Source organism: Simochromis diagramma, unplaced genomic scaffold, assembly GCF_900408965.1.
Source record: "Simochromis diagramma unplaced genomic scaffold, fSimDia1.1 OVJJ01000603.1, whole genome shotgun sequence".
Lineage (NCBI taxonomy): Eukaryota > Metazoa > Chordata > Actinopteri > Cichliformes > Cichlidae > Simochromis > Simochromis diagramma.
Window position 1 is genome coordinate 20,125,943 of NW_024387414.1, and position 16,979 is coordinate 20,142,921.

At 40.3% G+C, this 16,979-nt stretch overlaps 1 protein-coding gene across 10 annotated transcripts in view; it reads right to left on the bottom strand.

The window, feature by feature from the left end:
* Positions 1-605: 605 nt before the first annotated feature.
* Positions 606-16,979, bottom strand: part of sox6 (SRY-box transcription factor 6) — a 129,422-nt gene continuing 113,048 nt past the window's right edge. For 9 of the 10 annotated variants that reach the window (XM_040012091.1, XM_040012095.1, XM_040012089.1 and 6 more), the window contains 4 exons: positions 14,468-14,573; positions 7,701-7,874; positions 6,587-6,803; positions 5,549-5,855 (listed from right to left, as the gene is read on the bottom strand). In XM_040012091.1, the coding sequence (XP_039868025.1) occupies positions 5,549-5,855; positions 6,587-6,803; positions 7,701-7,874; positions 14,468-14,573 (804 nt within the window). Of the gene's footprint in view, positions 5,856-6,586; positions 6,804-7,700; positions 7,875-14,467; positions 14,574-16,979 lie in introns of all 10 variants that reach the window. The other variant, XM_040012088.1, reaches the window with a different exon arrangement.

The following is a 16,979-nucleotide window of genomic DNA, read 5'->3' on the forward strand; positions in this document are numbered from 1 at the left end:
TTTAAGATGCTTCACAAAGATTTTTTGTGTTACTGTTCACATGGTTTTCTGTGTCCAGCAGTGTGTGTAAAGATGGAGGTTTCCATCCAAGTATCAATTATTTAATAACCCTACATTCTACTGAAAGAAATGAGTACTTTGGAGTTTTCAGAATTTTGGTATCCAAAGGTACTGTAAGTATCAGCTCTGGCAACATCCTTAATCCAGTGCAGTTGTATACAATGTTATTATAAAATGATTACATCTATCCATCCATCCATCTGTTTCCATCAGGCAGAGACCAAAAATGTTGAATTCTCTCTCAAAACTTCCTTAAAATGTTATAAATGAAGAAGTATCATCAAAACAGCAAGGCTGGTTTGATTTCATGTCCATAATTGTCTTCAGTTTGATTACTTGAGCATCAAAACAGTGACTTATCAGTTGAAGACAGCAATTCTACCCCCCCAAAAAAAGAGATTCATATACTGCTGTCATTGTGGAGCACAATGATGCCAACGGTGTAAAACGACATCAGCCAACTGTTCCCCAGCCCTCGGTTTTCTTACATTGCAGACTTAAAGAATGTAACAAACGCCTCGACAATACAAATGATTACACAAATCTTAAAACAAAATGTCTCTTTAATTTGTAAGTGTCAACAGCAGTACAAAAGATGGAGTGATGTGAGCTTTTTGTAACACAATTTCTGTCTCTTTTACAGAAAAGGAGGAACTTCTTGAGGTAAATGAGCTAAAACAGGCAGTTATTGAGCCCACTGCTGCATTGTTACAATGGACAGAGATATTACAGAAATATGGTGTTACAATATGTCTGAATTGATCCTGTGGGGACAATTTAATCATATACAGTATACACATTCTTAAGGTGCCTAGATGCACCCAGTGTGTCCATCATCGGTTTGTTTTTACTTGATATAGTGTATTAATACTACCAAAGCCAAAGAAATTGCTTTCCACACACACACCAATGTAAAATTATTCACCTTAAGTTTACCTCACGTCAATACTGCACATGGAAACCAAAGACTTGCTGATGTACACTTTGAAGCCAAGCAAAACAAAACAAATATAAAATAAAAAAAACAACTAAGTAACATTTTAATTTTTTTTTCTTTTTAGCAATAATATCCCTAGCAAATAATTGACCTTTTGTACTGTATAAAGAACAATGTGAACACAAACGTGATGGCAACATTTTTTTTTTAAGTTGAATTAAAAACTTTACATTGGACTGTACAAGATATTATGATAAACTATTTACATATTCCGACATAAACTTTTTTTAAAGCAGCAACAGACACTATTTAATTCATTTCTCTAATAACAGCCAAAACAATACTTTCCATGGGCCTAGGTACCTGCCAGAGGAGGGGGGGGGATAAGAGATTTCTAGGCGGAAAATTGTATCAGGCTGCCAGCAATTTCAAAACAGTGGCTCCAGTGATAGAAGAGCCCCACACAGTGTTGCTTGAGAAACAACGCTAAAAAGCAAAGTACCAAAGACGGCTATAAATGTCATCCTGAACAAAAAAGTTTACACTTCTGAACAGCAGCTACCATGTCAGTCCAGCATGTCAGTGAATTGTGCTGATTAAATTAACACAGAGAACATTCCCACCATATACACATCACAAATTTCAGACGGAAAAAAAAAAAAAAAATCAAATTACAGTAAGTAATGTTGAAACCATTTGTGAGTCTAGCAATTGGAAGAAAAGAAACAAATTGTGAGGGCTACGTTTTCGGGATGGCTGGATAGTCATGGACATGTTCATTAAAAATTGGCAACATACAAAAAGATGGCAAGTAGAGAATTAACTGAGAAGAATGCACAATCTGTGAATTTTGCCACATTGAAATAAATTGAAATAAATACTTGCACGCTCCCACATTTAAAACAATAAAAAAAATCATTTGTGTTTGAAGCAGTCATTCATAAAAACATTTGTTTGTTACATTAATGTCAATGCAAGCCAAATGCATGCAGACTTTTTTTTTTCAGATTTTGCACTCATTAAAAAAAAGTGCCACATACTATGAGTGCTATTCTAAACACAAAGCACAAGTGAGCATTATACAGCATACCGTTTAAGTTCTATGATGATTGGAAACACACGATTTAATAATTCTTTTAAGTGCTTGTTGTCTGAATAAGTACCATACTTGTTACCAAGTTTAGCTTTCGTTGATTATTCAAATTGTCTGGGGAGCATCATGAAAACATAAGCGAGTGAGGTGCGTCTTTTTGTCTCAGGACCAGTGCTGCTCTCTTCTAATAAGCAGGAAAAAAATAAGCATCTACATGAGGTACAGTGACTTGTCAGGTTTTAAAAACATGAAACCACATACTACAAAAAAAATAGAACAGCCAAATACATAACTTATACTTCACTAATGAACAAAAATATATTTCCTATGTTGTATTTACAATTAAACCTTAATGAGATGGAGAATTAACTGAAAACTATGTTTAGCTCCAATTCATTAAATTGTTTGTTCTTTTTTTTTTTATTCATCTGATTGTCCATGATGTCTTTAACTCAAAATTTTAGAGCCAGCAGTGGCAAACAATAAATATGTCGTGCAATATACAATGCACTGAAGTCTGGTTTTTCATGGCTCACTGAGCCTGCTGTTGAATTTCCTGCTCACTTTTCTTGTGCTGAGTCTCTCCTCTAGGCAGCCCTGAAGATTAAACAAAGTGTCCATTCATCACATGTGTCTTTGCATAAATAAACAAAACAAGCAGACAAAAAAAGAAGGAAAAAAAAAGACTCAAATCTGGTAACTGTGAGAGCAAACCCACGTGAGTCCAACTGGGGAATTTTGTTCATTCGTGTTGTTTTTCCTCAAAACAGCTTCACATTAATCAGAATAGATAAAAATACAATTTATATCCAGTGCTTATAACACTTATGAAACATTGTCTCTTTGTGAGTTCTTGTTGTCATTATTTTCTTTCTTTTTTTGTTCTTTTTTTTTGTCCTTTTTTTTTTTTTTTTTTTGCTATTTAAGCTCAGTCAAGTTTCAGTTCCATGAAGAGTCCTTTTTAACTACCAGCCCACTAAAGTAGTGTGGCATAGTCATGAAAATATTTACAATCGCATACAAATACATCTAACCGCCAGCAAACAGGAGCAAACAGTTTAGAAATACCAAACAGGTTGACTTGGAGGGAAATCCACTTGGGTTTGTTTGTAGGAGAGCATCTTCATGACGTGTTCCTCAAAATGAGAACAATATAGAAAAGATGCAATGGAAAATAATAAAATCTGAATTATCTATGAGGTAATAAAAAGGGGAAAACATGACTTAATATAAATATGTCCAAAAGTTTAAATGATGTAAGCCAGCATCTGATGGGTAATAACAATAAGAGTACAGAAGATAAGAGAGCATTAAAGAACCGTCTGTACCAATTTGAGCTAGGAGAAAAATGCAGTGACCAGCAGTGAGCGTCTTGACCAGTTAAAGCTCGTGACGAGATATTCATGTCCTCCAAAAAAGCTCTGCACGCTCTCTGAAATGGACAGGTTCAAGGGCATGGGAGGGGAATAGCTGGACTCATGCATTAATAATGCTGTATTTCAGATGATACCCAGTCGTCAGTCATTTTAATAATCCCCCACAGCTTGATGTACTTGTTCCATCTGCTCGCCAGTGCCTGGTGATTGGGCCAGGGTGGGAGCCCTGTTGAGGCCTTATTTCCAGCACTTTGATGGAGAGCACAATGAGCGACACACACACCATTTTTATTGTTTCCCATCCTTCCCTGGTGTTTTCTCCTTCTCTGAGCCAGATGGCGCCCCCTGGGTGCTGAGGTTGCCATAGGCTGGGGTCAGAGCAGGGCATGGCAGGGAGGAGAGCCACTTAGACCTTCTGCCCTGTAAAGAGGATCTGAGTCTCAACATCAAGGCCTTGACCGCTAGATGAGCTTTATCTATCTGCCGTCGCTGGAAGGTCAGGACTTGTCAGGTTTGAAGCTTACATTAAGACTGAGTTGCCTCTTTTCTGATTCTTGCATTTAGTCTGTATTTTTTGAAGTGCAAACAATGAGAGCAGTATAAAGCTGATCAGATTATTGTAAATGTTTCAAAAGCCTCATAGGTGATAGAAGGTTTATAAGTGCACTAATTAAAAAATTGTGTATTTTATGCTTTATATAGGAGTCTTTTCTCTATGTCCTTGCAAACTGTCATTTCTTTTCAAGACTACTTCAGTAATCAACTCATTGCATCAACCCGATGACCGTGCTCTCCTTTAAGACTTCTTAGTGTCAGTTTAAGATTTACAATGTCTAAAAAGAATTAAGATCAGAAAAAAAAATTACGTTTTAAGACCTAAGACTTTAAACTTGCCATCCAAATGGGGCTAAAGTGTTTAACAGAGCGCACTGTAGCTACACATTGTACAACATCAATTTAAGATTGTAATGCCACCAAAGCTGCCTTTCGCTACTGTTCCAATCCCACAGATTGGAGGCCTTTGGCCCTTTAGCATTCTGGCCTGATTACAATCACTCTGATTAAGATCTTGGTGAGTCAGAGTGGACTGCAGAGCTGGAAATAAGTGAAGGATGCCACGGTGCTCTGTGTGGACAGGGATGAGGAAATGAAAGGGCTGGCTTCATTGATGATCACTGCATTGGCCTCCCCAAAGAACAGCTAGCATCACAAGCTACCGTACACAGATGTAACATATTGTAACCTCCTGCAGAGCTTGCTGCTTCCAAGTTCCTGAGTTTAATTTGTTTATTCTGTTTGGGTAAATTAAAGAAAGACTGGATGATGAAGCTGCATTAAGAGATGAAGAGATTGTCTAAGACTCAAAGACTTGAAACAACTTGAAATGTTTGGCACTTGCGCACTAAATTAGGTTGTTTTGTAATAACAAAAAGAAAAACACAATAATAATAATAATAATAATATTACTGATAGTAATAATAATAATGTGTAATTAGCCTCTGTACTACGTTGGAATCACTCCTTATCATTTTGAGATATTTTGTTCATATTTATCTCTTGATTAAAAACATTCACAAGCTGTTGGCTGGCACGCTATACCTGAGTGAGAATATTATTCCCATCTTGAACAGTTAGGTAATGTAGCAAAATCATCTAATTGAAGAGGAAAAGAAGGTAAATGACAGTAAGAATTACCTAGGTTCATATCAAAGGTTGTAATTTCAAGTTGTCTTTTGTTTTAGGCAATAACCTAATTGTCTATATGTCCATGATCTTAACAAAAAATAAACAATGAGATAAAAAATATATATATATGTATATATATATATATAAATTACCACAACCAAACTGCTTCACACACTTAAAGAAACACTTAAGACCAAATAGCTTTTGATTCAGATGAAGCCACAGCTGCATGCTGGCTTCGATATGATACATCATTATTTTTTTAAACATGTTCAAACCTTTTGTGGTGTAGTTTTTGTTTTCTTTTGTTCTTTCCCTCCCTCAGATCAGACCAGCCCTCTGGGCATCCTCCTGTATGAGTACTGTTTCTGCACTGGCCTCTTCGGTTAAAAGGTCTCAGTTGGCACTGACTGGCTCTTGTGTGTCATTTTCACTGCTATAGTCTGATTTGGGCTCGTCCTCAAAATCTTCGTACATGTCCATTTCATCCTCGCCATTGACCGGCTCGCTGTTGTTCACCATGCCAGTGGGCTCTAGCTTCATGTTGTAGGTGCTCTGAATGACGGGAATGGATGGCTCAGGACTCGCTGAGGCACTTGAGCACTCCGATGTCATCTGAGGTGAGGGTGTGGTGGTCGCCATGGTGATGGCCCCAGGGTAGACCATGCTGGCGCTTGTGGTGATGGGAATCTGCGGTGGCTGCCTATATGTATAAGAAACACATACATTTATATTAAATGCAATCAGTTTTCACGACGCACTTGATTAAAAAGTGATCAGCATAATCGGAAAAAGAGCACATGGAAAAAGCGCTCAGTGGTGCTCATAGTGCGATTGCTGCTTAGGTTGGTGGCTACGTGTCTCTAAAGTGCGTGATTTTTTTTTTACAGCACTTAAACTGAGATGGCTGGATTACGGGTTTCCCACAGCAGTCTGCTGTAAGCCAGCAGCTCTGTGAAAATGATTTGGAAAAAGAGAGGTACTCCTGACAACTCCCGTTTTGAGCCGCTCAGAAACACTACCCAGTTTATTGGTGACATAAAACCAATACGTTGCTCCTGCTGCTCTTTGCTGCTTTTGCGCTGGATAATTGATACTCCAGCCACTGAATCTTATGACTGACATGGGAACACCTGGAGAAGGACTCTCCTGATAACCGCAAACAGTAAATTAAAGTGTTAAGCCTTAGACTGCTGCTGTCCACGCTTATGTAAATATACACGTAGAGCTTATATATGTAATAATGTCTGTATTTGGTGCTCCATCAGGAGATTACTATTGTCTTAAATTATTAGTAACCCTCTGAATTAAGCTGCTGAGTTAGCAACAGTGGTTAACTCAGCGTTCACTGCTTTGCATTGCATGCATATGTTTTCTGCATTTTCTTGTGTATTACGTATGGCAAGGCTGGGCTAATCACAACTGTGTACTTACCCCACAGTAAAGAACTGCCTCATCTCTTGTCGCCGTGAACGCATCATCTGTTTGTACTCTCCGATGCGGAGTTTTTTTCCGTCAATAATGCAGGTCCTCTTAGGCCGTGGTTTGTACTTGTAGTTTGGGTACTTCTCTAGATGAAGCTTACTTAGACGAGCCTGCTCTTCATAGTAGGGCTGTTTGTCCTGGTTAGACATGGACTTCCACCGGGAACCTACACAGCACAGTACATTCAGATTTTCAGTAACCAGAAAAACTGTTTGTGATAGTGGGAAACTGCAGGAATCCATTGCTCTTAAACATAACCACTAATTGAACAAAATAAGCAGAGAGGTGGTGACCTTGCACTTATATAAAATAACCAATAATGCAATGTGAAATTCATCGTCCTTTACTTTTTACTACACTGCATCAAGATTTAATTTAATACAGAGTTACCCCTAATAAGGGTGGACATTTTCTAGAAAAATCGCATGCATAGATTTACTGTCTGCTGCACAACAATCTCTTGATAGCTCTGCATGTGCACATTATCTGAAACCAGAGGCAGGCTTTTTCCTTACTGTCAAACAGTAAGGAACAACAAGCTGGAGTAGTAAATACTGCAGCTCGGTGAAGTGCCCTACACTGGCATGGATGACAGCACTTTTAACAGCTCTGATGTATGGACTCCAGTGTTGAGGGGACAAGACCCATTTAGTCTCTGTCATTTTTCATGACAAACACTTATGCTAGTGATGGGCTATAAATCCATCTGTATGCTGAGGCGAACTGATGCACAGTGGTCTACGAGATAACGTGCATACTCTCTTTTTAGACGCCAGACACTTTCTAAGATATATGCTTTTCCGAGTGCAATAAACCCATGAGAATGAGCAAAACTGAAAAAAAAAGCCTGGTAAGTCAGTGTTGGAGAAACACCATTAGTAATTGAAAAACTCAGATTGACTACAGTGCTCTTGAGCATGTCAAAAGCTATGAAACAAGCTGTGGTTCTAGCAAAACTATAAAACTAAACCAAAACTAAACTATAAATGGTGCATCATTATCAGTTTTGTTTAAAGCAAAGAAGTCAAGTGCTCACAGCTGTATGTTTTTTAAAGAGTCTTACCCAGAATCTTGCTTATGTTGGAATTGTGCATGTCGGGGAAAGCCTGGAGGATCTTGCGCCGCTCATCCTTGGCCCACACCATGAATGCATTCATTGGCCTTTTAATGTGGGGCTCGTTGTTGTTTCTTCCCCGAGCTTCCCTGAAGACACGCGCCTCGGTAGGTCCAGCGCCTCCTGTTGGCCAACAATAATAGGGTTGGGGTTTATCTGCAGAGCCATTGACTTCCTTGGACCCCGGAAAAAACAAGGGCAGGAACAAGAAGAGAGAGCGTGGCGAGACATTAAGTGACAAGCCATGTTTAAACTCTCCTTCATCTGCTATCTCCATCATGACAATTATTTCAGATGAGTGCAGAGATGCAAACACTCTGTTCAACAGAGTCTACAGGGTTGAATATGGCGTTTAAGGTGGACCTGATCTCTTTAAATCGGGTCTATCCAAAAGCAGTACAGAGAGAACAAGGAGAAGCCCTTTGACTTCAAGAATAATTCAGTTCTCTGTCCACAAGTCCAGCTTTTCTACTTGTGCACATATATTTCAGACTCACAGCCAACATAAATATAAGATTTGAGCCTGACTTAAAAAAAAATAAAAAATAAAAAAAAAGCGAGGAAACACAAACTCTTGCAAATCTTTATAAAAGCCAAACTCCATTTTACATATATATGCACAAAAAACCCCTTCGGTTTACACTTCTTTCTCCCCTTGTTTCTCACTTTCTTCCTCTTTCCTTCAAGCACGCACACAAACAAACAAACCAAGCACACATTAGCTGGGAGAGAGTGTGCCGATTCTGCAAAGTGCTGTTTCTCAATCAGGGCATTCACAATCAGCATAAGAGAGTTTCTCTCAGTATTAAACTGTACATCAGACTGATAATGATTTCTGTTTGCATGCGCATTTGCTTCCTTTTATATGTAAGATGTGAAAGAATTAAATAAAAGCAGTATGAATATTTAAACAAACAAAAATATGTTGATAAACAAGGCTTGAAAAATAAGACAAAAAAAGCCTTCCATATGCTACGATACATCTTTAATGATCTCAAATCTGGAAAAGAAAGCTTGGGATGACTCATGCATATTTCATCATCCACATGTGAAGCCTTCTCATTAGACCATTCCACTAGCAGCCTTGGCACACGTTACCTGGGGTCTGATTTCTATTATTATTTCAGTTGATAAACAAAATCAAACTCTTAATGAGTAATGGAGGGCTGTGCAGAGACATTAATTCCAAATCCACAGAAGCCTCGCCCTGCTCTAATCACTGAAGGTATTACTGCAGCATTTTCAGCCTCAAGAGTTGAAGTGTCTTCGCTTCAAAAGAACATGTCCTGTTTTCAGAATTATTATATGAGACAAGTCTTTTTAAAAAGGCAACATACTTGCAGTACAATAGAGATGAAGGTGTGCTGGAACTTTGTTTTTGTTTACAGGGTAAGAATTCTTGAGGTCTAACCTACCTAGTAGAAAAGCCTGTTTCTCACAGTGCAAAAGCAGATGAATTGACTTTTCAGCAGCTCATGTTTAACAGCCAAAGAGCCACATTTATGATCCCTTCCTTTACCTGGAAAGCCAATAAAAAGGTGTATTTACTTATGAGTCAAACTCATATAATTGCAGGTGTTTGCTGGTCTCTCTATTTGTATTAAATAGACAGACTAAACATTACATATGCAGAGAAAGGTAATAAATGCATAGTTATCTATAACCTTTGATTCATTTTCAGTTGCCAAAATGTCCTTTTAACCATATATAAATGCATTTCCTCATCATTGCTATCTAGACGCCTGTGTTCTTTTAATTTCACAGTCTTGTAAAATATGCACCAAATTAGAGATTTTTGTTACTTTTCGAAATACTTTCTCTACCTCTGCAAGCACCGCGTTTTACTCTGTTTGCTGAGCTCCCTCAAATGCTGTTGGCCCGAAAGCCATCATGAATTCAAAAATAATACACTACCTTTGCTGCCACCGAACCCCACAGTACGTTAATTTCATTTAGCATGCACTCACTGTACAGGATGAATTGATTTCACTTTGTTTGGTTTTGACAACCATGTTTATTGTGCAATGAAATGTGGTGTGGCGGAGGGCTGACAGTATCCATCAACGCGGGGCAATCTGCTGACTGCCGGGGCCAGATGAAGGTATTCATTAGCTCAGGAGCGCAGCGCTCACTCAGACACGACAGCCAGTGTCTGCGCCCTGGGATCGCTTGCCATAATTTACGATGCCTGCCGTGCCATTACTCTATCACTGACACTGATTCAGCAATTTATATACTGGTGCGCATGTATATGGGCAGAGGTGATCTTCTTATGTAGCGGGAAGGGGGGGGGGACAAAACAACTGCCTGCCATCACCTAGTGCCACATCCATAGTTAGCCAGGAAACCAGCCACGTGACTAGGTTCATTGGAGGGAATCCAGATGAGGCATGGTCTTTTGCTGCACATGACTGCACGCAGAAAAGCATCGCTTTCTGCTCTGTCAGATGCTGCAGAAAACTGCAGACTTGAACAACAGGAGTGATGCACCTCGTAAGTTGTTCCGAGGCACACGCTGTGTGGCTTGGATATGTAAAATACTGAAAGTGATGAAAGCTGCCTCGGAGAAACGAACAGCCCAACTTTGCGAAAGACCTTTAACCTGAAATAGCAGCGAGGTCTGTGATCTGTCTGAAAGCACCTTGAAGTACAGAACTGCTTCCTTATTCAACCCCTGTAATATATATGACTTAATTGGGGACATCCTGTATATTCACACAGCAAATTGCTTGCAACTATAACATGCAATTTACTGCCAGGTTGTTTCCATATTTTTGCAGAAAATCGCAACGCTGCTCTGACATTTTGCAAATGAGCAATAACTATTGTTTTCCAGGAGGGGCAGGACATTTAGGAATCAGTTAGTTAGGTGTGTGATTGTGTAAATAAACACAGATGTTTAGCGGTGACAGGGCCAGGCCCCCTGGGTGGTAGCTGGGGAGGGAGCGAAACAGAGGGAGTGCTGCTTAATAGAATTTATTGTGATTCATGAGGCCCGCAGCTCAAGTGTGACAGAGCGATATGAGAATCCCCTTTTAATTTGTCTCTCCTGGAAACACTGCAGATGAGCAGCATGAATTACAGTGTGAAAGAATGATTGTGTGTGTGTCTGTGTGTCTGTGTGTGCGCGCACATGGTGGAATAAAGAACGAAAAGGGAAAGTGAATAACGAGGAAGAAGGAAACAAAAAAAGAAAGGGGGCGAAATGGAGAGAGAATGTAGTGAGGCCCCACAGCCTGTCACACCTGTGAGCTGCAGGCTCAGACTCGACCATATAGCAAGCCAGAGGGTAGCGCTGCCCCAGCTGCCCCCTCTCCTCCTCTCCTCCTCCTTACTCATCTTTGTTCTATGGGCAGACACATAATGTCACCCAGGAATCCGCTCAAAAAGGATGAGCCTCAGTGAGCAGGCAACAATCACGCAAACCTGCCAAGCCCTCCCTGTTGGGATCAAATCTAACACCTCTGAGTGAAGGCATTTACTACTGACAATAGAGCCTCTCCCTCAGAGCAGGATCAGGCGAGATTAATGTGTGTGGACGGACAGGATGCGGCGCTCAGTGGCTCTGGTCCAGTCTGAGTTCGTGGCATGCTAATTAAACCGGTGAAAATCACAAGTGATGTAAACCACATTAAAACATCTCAATTGTCTTATTTTTAGTACCCAGTTGGGATCGTTTGGGTTTCCATACCCTCTGTGTGTATATGTGTGTGTGTGTGTGTGTGTGTGTGTGTGTGTGTGTGTGTGTGTGTGTGTGTGTGTGTGTGTGTGTGTGTGTGTGTGTGTGTGATAGTGTGTGAATGCATGCACACACGTGGGAACTTGGGAACAAACAGGCAGCTTGTTTCAACATGCCGCAGCTTTTACTTTTGCCTGCAGAGCCAGCTGTCTTATGCATTTAGTTTAATCTTTCACAACTTCTCGGCCTCTGACACTCACAGAGAAATACACACGTTTGTTCGTTTGCTCTAAATTTCAATTTGCCAGCTTCAAAACAGAACTTTCTTATTGATTGTTTTGACCTGTGCACCTACTGTTTTTGTGACTTGACACGTTATTATGTCAAAGGCTTCTCATCTAAGCTTTCTTCCAGAAAAACTCCCCGGCAATAAAAGCCAGAGCTTGATTCCCACAGACTCACAGCAGAAGAAAAACAAACATCTTCAAACAATCAGCCCATATAACACTTCACAACAGCTCTGAGCTACCGATGTAAAGAAACTCATTGTCAGTGATCTGTAGCAAAAGTGCAAGACTACTGTTTTTCTTATCCTATTCCACGAGGACACTTCTCAGCTGAAGCTTCTCTTTTGTTCTTCAGTCTTTGCTTGATATTATCTCATTGGGCTTTTAGATTAATTCTGTTTCCTGCCTCCACACATCTCTCAACAACTCCTTTGTTCTTTGTAGACCCTGAGTGATGGGGGCGTTTTAGACAAACACACAACCTCATATGGCAGCTCCATACTCCATATGTGAATGAACGAAGGGCCTCAGGGCTCAGGCTTTTGTGGTATTTGGTAAAGACCTAATGAATTTGCCAAGAGATCATGTGTGTGGCTTGTGACTTTGTTAAATGATGAAAATCCTATCTATTCCTATTTCTTAACCATTCCCATACACACACACACACACACACACACACACACACACACACACACACACACACACACACACACACACACACACACACACACACACACACACACACACACACTTTTGGTTGTTCGGAGTTGGGTTTCTGCCTGCTTTGCAAATATTAGCTTAAAGAACCTAAAGCTTTCTGTGAACTGCCGCGATAACAGAAGTCACTGTGCCTGCTCAATGCGGTTACTCTGTTCTGGATGGAAAGCTGCTACACACCAACGGGCTTTCACACCCTATGTATGGGTGAGGTGGTGCACCCAGTAATTTTCCCTTTCAGGAAACACCAAAAGTATGTGCAGTGTGTTCTGATCTACTCGGGGGAGGGGGCTAAAATGTTTCCAAATTCATTTGCCTCCTATTTTTATAGGTTGTTCCAAAACTAGTTACTGATGCTACATTTTTTTGGATAAAACTGCCTTTTTGTCATAGAAACATTTGTGTTTTTTTTATGGTAATTTTTAAGAAGAAGTTTCAATTCAGCAGATCTTATTCACATTGGAAAAAAATACTTGGCACCTGGATGACCTTTGACCTTACATAATCTAGAAGGCTAATGTTTTCTATGCTTTCATATTTATGCTATTAAACAGAATATAAATATTCTCGTGCACTGTATATTTCTGTATGTTATGGTATGCCAGGGAGCCGAGCTTTCTTTGGTTCAAGGAAGAGAAAATCCTCACAAGATTTTAGATGTAAGCATGTTCTCAGAAGAGTAAATACTTTGTGGTTCACATCTCAAAATCTTGCTTCACATCATTCATCTCCGTGCCTTCCTGTTGGTAAAGCCTAAAGACACACACCGATATATATATATATGTATGTATGTGGTGTAATAGAAGAAATGCTAACTGTGTTTTGAGTTATGTCCATTGCCCTGTCTCCCAGCCAACCCCCACCTTGGGAAGAGGACCTCTTCTCTCCTCTAACCTTTGCTTGCTCCTAATCCATTACCCACTGGGAAAACTGATGTGCGGTGTCTGGTGCTAGCCTTTCCCTTGGCTCTAAACAGGACTTAAAAGGACAGAACTTCCCTGGTGCACACTCTGTTTCAGTCCTGACTCCACAGTAGCCACAGAGGGAGGGTTCTCACTGGGAGAATGAGCACTCAAAACACATCTGTCCAAGGAGTCAGACGGGTGGGATGGGATCTTCTGCTGTGGCTTACATGGGAAACATGTAAATGAATCCACTAAATGCACCTCTAATTCTCATCTTCAGAATTGGGTGTGATGTGAAACTAAATGTGCTTTGAAGTTGGTAAACAAATATTTTTATAGCAAGATTTTTAAAAAAAAAAAAAAAAGTCTATGTGAACCAACTGAGCAAGACCATTTAGCTCTAAAACTGAACTGAAACGTGCCTAAAACTTCATTGGAAAACGCCGATGTGTTACATTGTCCTGAGAAATATCTATCCCTCTGCCCCGAGACTTTCTGAGGCATCAAAGATGAGTCAGAACCATTTTATTTTCTACTCTGGCTCTGAAGTCCCATGGAAACTGCCACAAATATTTATGTCAGACAAATATTAGTTGCACTGAGGAACTCCTTGCTCCTGTGTAGGAGCCAGCTCCACAAAAGCAGATGACGATTTGTCACACTGGTGTAATCAGAATTTACACACATGCGCCCAGGACCTCAGACAAGCAACAACAGCAACAGGAGTCAAGCTTGGAAAAAAGCCAGCTTTGTCCTCAGGCACCCTTGTTCTTCGCTCACCTACCTGTGAAAACCTCAGAGCGATGGCTCATTTCAAACGGCATTCACCACTTCTCTCTTGCACACAACTGTCCCAACCACTCTGCATGCAGTACTGAGCAGTAGGCCTTTATTACACATCAAAACTCCCTTTTCTTTTAAAAGGTAGACTCAGTTTTGAGTGTGTAGACAATCCACCCATTGCTCTTAATATTTTCCCCCCAGATAGTTTAGAAAGTTAAGTAAAATGTTACAAATTATGCCGATGTAAGGACTGAATTTAACAGCATGTAATAATAATTAAAGGGAAAAGGCAGAAAAACAATGAAATAAAACAAAACAAAACAAGAGACCCAATAATGGCCTTACCATCTAGATCTTCTGGCCTGGTGAGGTCAATAACTCTGTGGCCAAGTTTTCCATCCTCACCCAGCTTGCCAAGGTGGTGCCCAATGCTGTCAAAGTGTGCTCTTTCCTACAGAGAAATACAAAGAGTCAGGTAAACAAACCAGCACATATACACCTTTTTACAGTGACAAAACAGCTAAAAAAAAAATAACAAACTCCATCACAAATCTGAAAATTTGAAAAGAAAAAAAAAGTGTCTTTGATAAATGCAGTTTGTTTTGAAAAGCTGCTCTTTTGACATGAGCTAGATGCAGCTTTTTCCTCATCTCTCTATTCTGTAGCTGTTATAATGGATGACAGGAGGCAGCGAGACAGTGAGGGCCAGGGGTGCTCTAAATAGATTTACAGAAGGATACTTTGTGATCCCGAGCACACAATGGGGCCGTGGCCCTCTTTGCAGTGCTCAGATTTTCCTCTGTAATCTTCTCCTTACATCCTGCCTTCCAGTCTACAGCGCCCTGAGCTCAGCGCCCATCATTTATTCAGAGTTCATGCTTTGGAGAACACACCGTGTTTTCCCGTTTGTCATGTTTCTTTGTGCTCAGATTAAACTTGGCATCATGTTGTACTTGTCGCACAATGAAACCCTGTCATTCAGCGCTCCGTGACAATATTAAATGTCATGTCCATGTGCATTTACAGAATAAAATAACAGCTTTCGGGGGGTCTCTGAATAGTTGCTGCACATTACACTTAATGTATTATGCAAGGGGAGAGTGCCGACTGCTGCTGGCTCCATTGTTGAATGACCTACTTCCTCAGTGAATACACAGGGCATTAGCAAAGGGCTGTCTTCCTCTCTAAAGACTCAACTAGGAGATGGACACTTTGACTCTGCATGATACAAATAATCTCCCCCCCTCCCAGGTTTGCCTGGATGACACTAAAAGCAGGCATGTTGCCACCATTCAGAAAAAAGCATTTGTTTTACTCCCAGGGTGCACGTTCAATCTCTGCCAAAGATGCACTGTCTGCGCTGACCTCTGCCTCTTTTCTTTCTAAACAGGCCTATCACATGCAGTCTGAGCAGACACTCAGGTAGAGTCCCCACACAATACTAACAGCTCCCCTGCCTCATGCAACGACACCCACAAACACATTAATCTTTGAGCCCCTCCTCTGTGAGGCATTCCACTGTTTTGTTTTTGTTGGGTTTTTTCACCTTTTCTCCCCACAGGGAAGTTCTTTTTCCCCAGGTGATAAAAAATTAAGAAGCTCTAACAACTGTGCCCGCAAACATTTAGTTTATGCCTGTAGCCAGCTAGCCGACTTATTCGAACTTATTTGTTTTTATTATGATAAATGAAATCATGCTGGTGAAAAAAGTCAAAATGTATTATAGTGACAGAGGCAACAAAAAAAAAAGAAATCTCTTTAAAATGTTTTCTTTTTTTTTAAAAAAAATTCTCCTTTTGTGCATTTTTTTTGTTGGGGTTAAAAATTCTGACAAGATGAAGAATGAAGATAGTTCAAGTCCATTTGAGGCCTTTCACAGTATTTTGATTTTCCTCATGCTTTTATTTATTCAAGAACTATTCCTCAAAAGAAAGGACCACGCAAGAGACAGAAAGAGCACTGCAATTTACCATCATACTTGAAGGAGCAGTCATTATTTATGGCCAGCTGAGTGATTCTGATGTACAATTAACCACTACCTGCTTATGGCCTGTGATTAGAGGCTGTCTATCTGACGGCCCTTTGCTTACTTAAGTGTTTTCTAATTATGACATATGTGGTGGTCCCTGCTGGGCATGAGGACACTTTGTAAAGCGAAGATGGAGTATGGTGCCTCTCTGTGTCACATTCTGTGTAAAGCAACACACGCACGAGCAAGCACGCGCGCACACACGCACAGACGCGCATTCATCACCCAGCCACATTATTGCTCTTAATGAAAGAAGCTAGCAGCCTGATGACAAAGTGACTGAAGTGCGATTAGCTGGATGGGCGATGGTGCTGCTTCAGATGCTACTTGGACAGTCTGCTCAGAAGACGCGGCATTCATGGGGTAGTGTGTGTGTCTGTAATAAAGTAGTCATCTCGTCCCTCTTCTGCGCTTCGTTGCTCCCTCTTGATCAATCAAGTCCTTTTATAAACTCATGATCATTAAGCATCATGTTGGGCTGAGAAGGAAAGAGAACAGGGACCATCCGTCAATGAATTTCATTAATGGCTAGCTCAGCATTGAACTTCTTTCTCCACCGCACAAAGTCATATGATTAGTGAGCATCAGCACACCAGACAGCCTGGGACAAGACTGAATGAAGCTCTTGTCTTTGAGGTAGCTTTACTTAATTTGACCCAAGGAAAAAAAAAAGGAAAAAAAGAAAAGGGGAGGTTGTGGTTAGTGGAAAAACATCTACATATACTTTATACAACCTCTTTTACATGCTGTAATGTAATGGTCTAATTGCAGTATTCCCCTCCTGTGTGCTATGCTAATTAATATCAGACTATCTGTGCAATATGGTAC